The sequence below is a fragment of the Salmo salar genome, chromosome 07 (assembly GCF_965601325.2).
Source record: "Salmo salar chromosome 07, fSalSal1, whole genome shotgun sequence".
Lineage (NCBI taxonomy): Eukaryota > Metazoa > Chordata > Actinopteri > Salmoniformes > Salmonidae > Salmo > Salmo salar.
In genome coordinates, this window is record NC_138297.1 from 17,101,925 (window position 1) to 17,113,855 (window position 11,931).

The window sequence follows — 11,931 nt, forward strand, 5'->3', positions numbered from 1 at the left end:
ATTTTCTGTGCATCAATATATAGTATATTGTCTGTCTTATGAGGTACATCAAATCCAATACGCTCACTGAAGCAGAATATCAACTAGCTTCAACTCCACTCTCCAAAGGAAAAAAACACTGCAGCCATATCAAAATAAAAATGAATTCATGTTCCAAAAATCACATAAAAACTGTGAAAAAGTGTAAACAAATGTTGTTTGCCAGATTAATGTCACTTTTTCTTACTCTTTAGTCCTTAATGAGATTGTGGGTTGTGGATTTTAAAATAAAATTTTAAAATAAAATACTAAAATATTTCAGTAAATATTAGTAAGAGATGAGAAGACTGACAGTGATTGAGAGAGAGAGAGAGAGGGGACAAAGAAGACAAGATGGAGAGAAAAGAGAGAGATAGAAAAGTCAAACAGAGGTAAATAGGTTGATATTTCATATGTTGACTCAGCCCAGGATCAAACAAAAGTAAATAGGTTGATATTTCATACGTTGACTCAGCCCAGGATCAAACAAAAGTAAATAGGTTGATATTTCATACGTTGACTCAGCCCAGGATCAAACAGAGGTAAATAGGTTGATATTTCATACGTTGACTCAGCCCAGGATCAAACAGAGGTAAATAGGTTGATATTTCATACGTTGACTCAGCCCAGGATCAAACAGAGGTAAATAGATTGATATTTCATACGTTGACTCAGCCCAGGATCAAACAGAGGTAAATAGGTTGATATTTCATACGTTGACTCAGCCCAGGATCAAACAAAAATAAATAGGTTGATATTTCATATGTTGACTCAGCCCAGGATCAAACAGAAGTAAATAGATTGATATTTCATACGTTGACTCAGCCCAGGATCAAACAGAGGTAAATAGGTTGATATTTCATACGTTGACTCAGCCCAGGATCAAACAGAAGTAAATAGGTTGATATTTCATACGTTGACTCAGCCCAGGATCAAACAGAGGGAAATAGGTTTATATTTCATACGTTGACTCAGCCCAGGATCAAACAGAAGTAAATAGGTTGATATTTCATACGTTGACTCAGCCCAGGATCAAACAGAGGTAAATAGGTTGATATTTCATACGTTGACTCAGCCCAGGATCAAACAGAAGTAAATAGGTTGATATTTCATACGTTGACTCAGCCCAGGATCAAACAGAGTTTGTCGGGGCCTCGGGACCCTCTAATTTGCGTCACGCTGAGGTAGAAACACTAGGCTGCCGACCAAGCCAAAACCAGGGAGAATTCATGGAACCCATCCAGAAGTGCTATGCAGAAAGCATTGCAGAAAGGAGCAATCCGTAATCAATCAGACGGGGTGAACATAGTTTCATCAATCAATGTCAGAATACATTACCCTCCCTCAGGATGTAGGACGGCATGTGTGGACTGTGTATTAAATTATTTATTCACTGTCTATGTGAAAGGAAACTGTGTGCTTTTCGCTATTGAATGCAAACTAGGTGCAGACAAAGAACTTCTTAACTAAATCAAAGATGTAGTCTTCATGAAATGGATTATTACCCAGTATAGCAGACCATTGCAGAGATGGAGAATGCATTAGGTTAGACAGAGACTAGAAAATACTGATTTCTAATCTCGATTCCATCCCCCAATGTAATAGAAGCAATTTTTATGCAACGTACAAACTCTGAACAGTCAGGCGTTCAACCGTTAAAATTTCAAGTGGCTCAGGACGAGCCAACGTGATAGGCAGAATAACTAAGTCCCAGTGTTTGTTCAGAAGGAGCCAACGTTATAGGCAGAATAACTAAGTCCCAGTGTTTGTTCAGAACGAGCCAAAGTGATAGGTAGAATAACTAAGTCCCAGTGTTTACATCAGTATCCATCTTTAACGATCTGCTTGCTTATTAGGGAAAATACACACCCCTTTTGAGTTTTGGTTTGGTTTTAAAAAGGTGAGTATTCCTCTAGTGCTGCGGAGAGGGTGACTGACACAGGCAAGTGACCACAGCAGGCTAGCGGAAAAGCTCAGACTCTCTCAACAGGTCAAATCATTTCACAATGGAGTGAGTAAAGTGGATTTTTGATTTTCCAAACCAAGGGAAATATTATGGGTTCTCTATGGGTTCTCAATGGGTTCTCTATTAGTTCTCTATGGGTTCTTGGCAGTTCTCATTGTGACGATGACCGAAACGTTTGAAGCCTGTTTGAACAAGTCCATTCACACTAGCTGATTCATCATACGGCCAATGGCGTAGCTGTGCGGCCAACCTATGTGTGCGAACTGACCAATCAGAAGCTGCATATGCCGTTACAGGGCACAGTCATGGGAAGGGGAAGTATTTCAGAGGTGTTGACAGGACTGTGTCCAGACAAAGAAACACTCAGTGAAGAGATGAGCGAGTCAAGTGCAGCTGTACATGTAGATGTCTGTGTTTGAGGGTTGAGAACCCATCATCTTCCCCATTCTGTGGTTAACAGTAACTTCTCCTATCATGGCATGGCACCAATGACAAAGCTTATGGCACTCACGCTAAAGCTGTGAATTCTGTGGCCAGTAGAGAGTGGTGGTATCATTTGCAGGGGTGGTCCTATCAAAATTCTTTTGCATACTCATTTATGATAATTAGGCCCGAAGGCCTGCAACATATTTGAGAAGAATGTGAACAGTAATAAATGAAGCGGAACGCAGTGAGGGATAGTCGGTCTACAGAGAGGCAGGGGGACAGCGAGGCATCGCGTTGGCACCATTTCCGTCAGACAGACAGATGGCGAGGTAAAGATACACTACACGACCAAAAGTATGTGGACAAACATCTAATTTCAAAATCCTGGGTATTAATATGGAGTTGGTCCCCCCTTTGCTACTATAACAGCCTCCACTCTTTTGGGAAGGCTTTCCACTAGATGTTGGAACATTGCTGCGGAGACTTGCTACCATTCAGCCACAAGAGCATTAGTGAGGTCGGGCAATGATGTTGGGCGATTAGGCCTGGCTTGCAGTCGGCATTCCAATTCATCCCAAAGGTGTTTGATGGGGTTGAGGTCAGGGCTCTGTGCGGGCCAGTCAAGTTCTTCCACACTTATCTTGACAAACCATTTCTGTATGGACCTCGCTTTGTGCATGGGGGCATTGTCATACTGAAACAGGAAAGGGCCATCCCCAAACTGTTGCCACAAAGTTGGAAGCACAGTATGGTCTATAATGTCATTGTATACTGAAGCATTAAGATTTCCCTTCACTGGAACTAAGGGGCCTAGCCCAAACCATGAAAAACAGCCCCAGACCATTATTCCTCCTCCACCAAACTTTACATTTGGCAATATGCGTTTGGGCAGGTAGCGTTCTCCTGGCATCCGCCAAACCCAGATGCGTCCATCGGACTGCCAAGTGGTGAAGCGTGATTCATTACACCAGAGAAAGCATTTCCACTGCTCCAGAGTCCAATGGTGGCGAGCTTTACACCACTCCAGCTAACGGTTGTCATTACGCTTGTGTGCGGCTGCTCAGCCATGCTCGGCCAAACCCATTTCATTTTGGAACTTGGTAGTAAGTGTTGCAACCGAGGACAATTTTTACGCACTACGCACTTCAGCACTCGGCTGTCCCGTTCTGTGAGCTTGCATGGCCTACCACTTCGTGCCTGAGCTGTTGTTGCTCCTAGACGCTTCACAATATCAGAGCTTACAGTTGACCGGGGGCAGCTCTAGCAGTGCAGAAATTTGACCAACTGACTTGTTAGAAGGGTGGCATCCTATGACGGTGTCACGTTGAAAGTCACAGGTCTTCAGTAAGGGCATTCTATTGCCAATGTTTGTCTATGGAGATTGCATGGCGGTGTGCTCGATTTTATACACCTGTCAACAACAGGTATGGCTGAAATAGCCGAATCCACTAATTTGAAAGGGTGTCCACATACTTTTGTATATGTAGTGTAGCTGCACCTCCATCTTATCTAGACACTCAGAGAAGAAGCTAACTATCTCTAGAGTCCAGAAGAAGGGAAATTAGGAAACATTTGAAAGATTACTCAGAATCTGACGACTTTATAGAATATGTATGACAAGTCATTTTATAATCTATAGTGCTATCTTATTTGGGCTAATGGTTCATTCATTTTCTCTGTGAATTTTTCTATTTTCCTCAAATATGCCACCACTTTCTTCAAAGGTGTATCTTAACCTTCAGACACAGAGATACACACATAAAAGTAGGCACCCTTATGTTGCCAGGGTAACACAGCGGCCATTTTGGCTGTGCGGTAGGAGTTGTAGGAGTTTTGAATGGGCTGGATCCTATAAGGTTGAATACTGACTAACCTTTCTCTTTCTCAGCATTCATGTTTTTACTCCCTTTCAAGGCCTGTTTTTGTGCGCTGTGTGTTATTGTTGATAATCTTTTGAAAGGTTTTGTGTAAAAGTTGCTCTATAACCATTCTGAAAGTCCCTTGTCCTACTAATTGTGGGGTTGTCAGGAAAAATGTGGCTTGGGGGGCTTGAGCGCTGGTGTGATATGTTGGCCTGGGGGTGACAAATACATCCCAAAATACCCTCGATACACATTTCTAGGTTCCTCCCTACACAATCACTCGCTTTATCCGATCCCTATTCTGTTACGATACATTCATTTACCTCATCAACTCAAGAAAGGCCCAGCGTTAAGACTATGTATGATTCATGTTATGGACATTTCTGTGGCTCACATTATCAATGTCTATAAAAATAAATGTCATAACCTTTTAAATTGCCCCCTAACATTTTTGCTAATTGTTTCTGGGATTGTGACCCTAACACGATTACGGGACGCGGCAGAGGGTAGCAAATTGTTTTTCGAAGAAGGAATGTAACTTGTTATTTATGTTGTGCTATGTACTGCTAACACTTTCCTATTATGTTATTGGCACTCCTATGTTTGACTCAATGATTTTGTCCTGACTTAACTTCAAAGCAATGTACTGATGTGTAACACCCTAAAATGTTTTATTAACTGTGAGTGTGATTATATTACAAAGGACAAAAAAGTAGTTTGCAAAATCATTCAATTCCCCTCTAAGACTGAATATGAAGGCATAGAGATCCGGGTAAGACAGAAGGATCTGAGAAATTGTTAACTAATGTCAAGTAATAATTGAGAATAGGATTTCTTCATGTCCCATGTTTTAGCATATCTAGTGGGAGGATATGGGTGTTGGGACCACATCTGTAGACTGTGTTTCAGGGTAGAAACTAGGGGAATCAGTTTCCCCCAGCTGGTCTTTAAGGTTTGAATACAGATCACCATGCCCCCAGGCGGAATGGGATTTGAACCATTCTTCATGAAAACTGAAAAACACAATGAATTATTCAGATAATTATTTTATTTTTCACACAAAAAATAAAATAAAAAGAAATGGGGGGAAAGTTGTTTATCACTATCCGAGAACAATCTTACACAGCTTTCTTTTTGTAATTTTTTTTTCATGCAAAAAACATGCGGCCAATTTGTTGATGTAAGTGACCTGAACTCCGTGGTTTGCTATCTTATTTAACCCAAAGAAAAACTGAAAGCTAGCGTAGAAATAGAACAGCATAGACAGGCAGCTAGAGAAGGATAACTTGTATCTAGTAGATGTTGATATGTTGTTTAGTCTTTTAAACATGTACAGTAACATATCTGTGTAGTCATGTCCAGTCTAGCGTCAGGGAGATTTCAGGAATAGCAGAATATTTATTATTATCTTTATACTATGTATTGTACATCTGTTTAGTCAACTTAACTCTTTAAATAGAAGACTAGAGACTAACTAAACTAGCTTTAGAACTAACCTCATGTTAGGTTTTAGTGATGTTCTAATAATGGTGTTGGTGTTTTCATTTGAACTGTTGTTGTTTTTCTGTTTTGGTCCCGAGGAGGTGCCCTCAGTTTCTCACTAACGCTGTCTTCCCTCCGTTGTCTCTTTCTTGTCCTAGGAGGTGAATTAGTGTTGCCCATTATAACAGTGGACTCCCTAGACCCCCCCTACGCCACCCGCTACCCCGTAATCCCCCCTCCCCCCACCTACCGCCCCTTCCTCGAAACCACCAAAGAATCCCTTCCCCTGCCCAATGGCCGCCCCCCCTGCCCACTGGATCAGGAGGACTGCGAGGAGGCGGGACCCATCGAGGTGTCCGCCTACGGCTCGGGTGAGATGACCGAGTCGGACGATGAGGACTATTACAAAAACTCCCCCCTCGTCACCGATAGGACGGTCCTTCCCCCTCCCCCCAACGAGGGCAGCGTCCAGAACCCCCGCGACCGTCACTTCTCCCACCGGCCCCCCAACTCCCACCGCCCCCCCTTGTCGTCCACCCCCACGGCCAACCCCGACCAGCTAGGCCCCAGGCTCAACAAGCCAGGCGGCAGCAGCAGCAACATTCCTGCCGGCAAGATGAACACCCGGGATCAAGTGCTGCTGCCGCCCGCCCACCCCTCCTCCGACCCTGACCGCCACCGTCACGTCCCGGGTGTAACCTACCCTCCCAATTTCCCCCATGTTCCCACCCCAGACCCCACGTCCCCGGAGAGAGGAGGGCCTCCCGGCGCGGTAGAGGTGATCAGGGAGTCCACCAGCACCACGGGTATGGTGGTGGGCATTGTGGCGGCCGCTGCCCTCTGCATCCTCATCCTGCTCTACGCCATGTACAAGTACCGTAACCGGGACGAGGGCTCCTACCAGGTAGACCAAAGCCGTAACTACATCAGTAACTCGGCCACGCAGAGCAACGGCACCCTGGTGAAGGAGAAGCAGCCGGGCACAGCCAAGACAACCATCAAGAACAAGAAGAACAAAGACAAGGAGTACTATGTCTGAGACCGGCCTAGCCAGAGACAGAGGACGAAAGGAGACGCACAGAGAGAGGGAGGGACGGAGAGGAGGAGAGAGGGAAGAGTTGAAGGTATAGGTAGGACAGAGGCACTAGATAAACTGGCAACTGTAGAGTAATGAGTCAAATCTTTGTTGGCAGAGTTTTATTTTGTTTAGTATAGAGGTAACCTTACTGACAAAATGACCTCCTAGCTTTCCTTCTCAACCCATTTAGAGCCTAAAGCAGAGAGATAAAAGATGAGATTGGCAAAGAAACATATTTCATTAGATCTACACGTACTCCTTTTTTCCCCACAGTTATTAAAAAAAACGGGTGGTATTTTTCTCCATTACAGTAATATTCATTCTCACATAGCCGTATAACCTTTTTCTTTAAACACAGAGAGACAAAGTCTTGGCTACAACAAATGGCTGCCAAACCTCGCTCAATGCAACATCATTTTGTGCCAATCGCCAGACCCAGAGCTCATGCTACAATGGAGCCAGCTAATCCAGCAGCGTTTTAAAGGGTATTGTATTGTATATAGCCTACAACCAGAGTTAAGCATGGGGCTACAGAGAGACACAGAGAAGGAAGAACCCCCATCAGTGTTAGAGCAGAGGCCTATTGTTTGGTATCAGATGCTATGTAGCGGGTCTAAACAGTCAACAAGCTAACGGATTAAATCGTAAATGTGTTGATTCTATCTACATAGATGGGTTTGTATTGGAAGTTGAAACCTCACTGCTAGCCAAGTATGATAACACAAAATGACTGCCAATATACAGAAACTACGTGTCAAATCTGCCTTCTTCCCTCCTCCTCCAAGTATTGAAACATCACCTCGCTCCTCTCGTAAAGTCTCTCTCGTTCTCTCCCCCTCCCCTTCTCTTTCACTCGTGCGCTCTCTTTCTCTCCATGTCTGTGGTCCCGAGGAGCTGATGCGACATTATTCTGCTGTGTTTCAAGCATGTAGTATTAATTTACAAAAAAGAGATGACTATTTCTGTGGAGAAAAAAAAAATGATGATGCTGATTGATAACGTTTAACTAGCGTGTGAGAACAACAAAACCTCCTACCAACAGATCCTACTTATTACGTTTTAGCAGCAAAACCAACTTCTGAGGCCAAAACCCTGGGTCGTCTTTCAGTTTTCCAACAGATAGGCTATCCGTCATGTGTTTTCTTCTGGGCTCCACACAGCATTTCCCCCTACTGAGCCCACTAATGCGGAGGAACCAGCTCACGTCGTTACTATCAAACACAGACCAGAAACCAACCTCCAGCAGACAAACTGACTTTGCTCTAAATAAATATATATATGTATAGAAGTTTCAGAGAAAAAAAACCTATGGACCTAACTGAGAGCATAAGAGGAGAAATTCACCCGAATGCGTGTGTATCAGTGGACTGGGTGATAAATAACGAATTTGATGGACGATTGATACTTTGACGTGAGACCGATTTTCCCCCCCCACACACCCCCACCAATCATACATACTATGACCAACATTCAACGACAGTGGGAAACAGGTTTCTTTCCCTCAAAAAATGCGAGACATTTGATGGAAATTGAGAATTCATTTGCTGGAGTCCCACTGTCGCCCCCTACTGTTGGGGGGAAAGCGTACGTTACCTTGGATCTGCGTTCTTGCCTCTCATTGGTCAAGACTGATGACAGCCAATGAGGGCAAGTCTAGTGAAAAACATTCAATGAAAAAAAGAATTACAGAACAAGTCAAACAGCAGTTCCCTTGCAGATGGACAAGAACTCTAGTATTCCAATTTTCTCAACTATTAAAAAAGAAAACTGTACCATGAAAAGAAAAGAAAAACCTAAAAAAAAAGTTTGTGCAATGTCTAAATATTTGAATCTCTCATCCCATTACTAAGAAAATATGTGTTTTCCCTTCCTGTTTAGAGAAAAAATTATGACAAAGATAATTGATTCTGGGAAATTGGAAATTGATATATAATTGGTAATTGAGCAAATGTGATTTGGGTTACAAACATAAAACCGTGTTTTCTCCTTGTCAGTATGGAGAAAATATACTTTCCTCTCCATCCCTCCTGCTGCCACTTCACTCCGTTCTTTTCCTAAATCAATCCCCCCATCCTTCATCCCCTTTACTCACAATGGCAGATTGTATGTAACCATTCATTAACTGAAGACCAAACAGGGTCTTACCCATCTTCTATTTTCTATTGTTTTATATCTATCTCTATAACTGCTAGAGTCAAAACGGCTGCCAAGTCTGGAGACTGGCTCCATCCCATCATTCTTCCTCATCCAGTTTGTCCGGTTTATGTTCCTCTCCATCCTCCTCCTCCCAGTATCTTCCTGTTCTTTCTAAATGTTATTGTAAAGTGTTCCAGTGAGATGACTCTAAATATGTGTACATTAACAGAGGGGAATACACTTGGTTATATACTTCTTATATCTCTTGTTGCGTGGTCTGTTGGTCTCAATCAGTCACATATATTCCAGATGTTGTTTTTCACCTCGAAGAGTGTTAATACAACACTTATTTCAATACTCCTACTTTAACACGTACTTAACACTAAGTAGATCCTACTTTAACATGAACATAACACTAAGTAGCTCCTACTTCCACTTACAGAAGTGTAAGTTGAAGCTGGCGCTTTATAGGGACTAATGAGGCTAGATATTTAAGGTGTTATTCCAGTATAATGCTAGTCCAGTACACCTGTCAGGAGTCATTGTGAAGTCATTAATACACATGCACAGACATCACAACATAACAATCCTGTCTGCCTTCCGGGATGCGTAGGTGACGAGTGGAAGAGGAGATAAGCGTGCTGCATTGTTTCCTTACCTACACACATAGGTCGTACTGTATTTACCAGCTGAAACACTATACACTCACCGGACAGTTTATTAGGTACACCATTCAGGAAAAGGGATCACGTGGCTTTGGATTGCTATATAAAGCAGGCGGACAGGCATTCTGTTACTAAGCGAGTTTTGGGCTTGGTATGATCGTCTGTGCCAGGCACGCCGGATCCCGCATCGGGGCTTTTCATGCGGGACAGTGTCTAGGGTTTCCTGAGAATGGTGTGATAAACAAAAAGCATGTAGTCATGTGGGCGAAAATAGCTTGTTGATGAAAGAGTTTTAAAAAATGATTAACTAGGCAAGTCAATTACCAGGGAACAGTGGGTTAACTGCCTTGTTCAGGGGCAGAACAACAGATTTTTATCTTGTCAGCACAGGGATTCGATCCAGCAACCTTTTGGTTACTGGCCCAACTCTCTAACCACTACGTTACCTGCCGCCCCAGGTTGAAGGAGAATGGCAAAAATGGTGGTGTACCACCATCCAATCTCCAGCAATTGCATGATGCCATCACAACAGCATGGACCAACATCACTGTGGAATGTTTTTGACTTGTATAATCCATGCCCCAAAGATTTCAGGCTGTTCTGAAGGGAAAGGGGGTCCGACCCAGTACTAGATGGATGTAGCAAATAAACTGAGTGTATACTTAAACAATAAAGCATGAGGGGGTGTGGTATATGACTAATGTACCACGGCTAAGGGTTGTTCTTAGGCACGATGCATCCTGGTTACAGCCCTTAGACGTGGTATATTGGCCATATACCACAAACCCCCAAGGTGCCTTATTGCTATTATAAATTGGTTACAAACGTAATTAGAGCAGTAAAAATACATGTTTTGTCATACCCATTCAGGGCTTCAACCACCCAGTGTGTACTCCCATATAATGAGCACACACACTATGGAGAACATCTGGCTTCCAACCCCACACACACTATGGAGAACATCTGGCCTCCAACCCCACACACTATGGAGAACATCTGGCTTCCAACCCCACACACTATGGAGAACATCTGGCCTCCAACCCCACACACTATGGAGAACATCTGGCCTCCAACCCCACACACTATGGAGAACATCTGGCCTCCAACCCCACACACTATGGAGAACATCTGGCCTCCAACCCCACACACTATGGAGAACATCTGGCCTCCAACTCCACACACTATGGAGAACATCTGGCTTCCAACCCCACACACTATGGAGAACATCTGGCCTCCAACTCCACACACTATGGAGAACATCTGGCTTCCAACTCCACACACTATGGAGAACATCTGGCCTCCAACTCCACACACTATGGAGAACATCTGGCTTCCAACTCCACACACTATGGAGAACATCTGGCTTCCAACCCCACACACTCTATGGAGAACATCTGGCTTCCAACTCCACACACTATGGAGAACATCTGGCTTCCAACCCCACACACTATGGAGAACATCTGGCCTCCAACTCCACACACTATGGAGAACATCTGGCTTCCAACCCCACACACTATGGAGAACATCTGGCTTCCAACCCCACACACTATGGAGAACATCTGGCTTCCAACTCCACACACTATGGATAACATCTGGCTTCCAACCCCACACACACTATGGATAACATCTGGCTTCCAACCCCACACACACTATGGAGAACATCTGGCTTCCAACTCCACACACTATGGTGAACATCTGGCTTCCAACCCCACACACTATGGAGAACATCTGGCTTCCAACCCCACACACACTATGGAGAACATCTGGCTTCCAACTCCACACACTATGGAGAACATCTGGCTTCCAACCCCACACACTATGGAGAACATCTGGCTTCCAACCCCACACACTATGGAGAACATCTGGCTTCCAACCCCACACACTATGGAGAACATCTGGCTTCCAACCCCACACACTATGGAGAACATCTGGCCTCCAACCCCACACACTATGGAGAACATCTGGCCTCCAACTCCACACACACTATGGTGAACATCTGGCTTCCAACCCCACACACACTATGGAGAACATCTGGCCTCCAACCCCACACACTATGGAGAACATCTGGCTTCCAACCCCACACACTATGGAGAACATCTGGCCTCCAACTCCACACACACTATGGAGAACATCTGGCTTCCAACCCCACACACTATGGAGAACATCTGGCTTCCAACCCCACACACTATGGAGAACATCTGGCTTCCAACTCCACACACTATGGATAACATCTGGCTTCCAACCCCACACACTATGGAGAACATCTGGCCTCCAACCCCACACACTATGGAGAACATC

General features: G+C 44.0%; 1 protein-coding gene across 11 annotated transcripts in view; it reads left to right on the forward strand.

Moving 5' to 3' along the window:
• The window catches only part of LOC106608688 (neurexin-2), a 1,074,993-nt gene extending 1,065,766 nt beyond the window's left edge, over window positions 1-9,227 (forward strand). For 9 of the 11 annotated variants that reach the window (XM_045721575.2, XM_045721576.2, XM_045721574.2 and 6 more), the window contains one exon: window positions 5,913-9,227. In XM_045721575.2, coding sequence (XP_045577531.1) covers window positions 5,913-6,793 — 881 coding nt within the window. In that variant the 3' untranslated portion in view covers window positions 6,794-9,227. The remainder of the gene's footprint in view (window positions 1-5,912) is intronic. The other 2 variants (XM_045721577.2, XM_082977391.1) reach the window with 1 other exon arrangement.
• The last annotated feature ends 2,704 nt before the right edge of the window (window positions 9,228-11,931 follow it).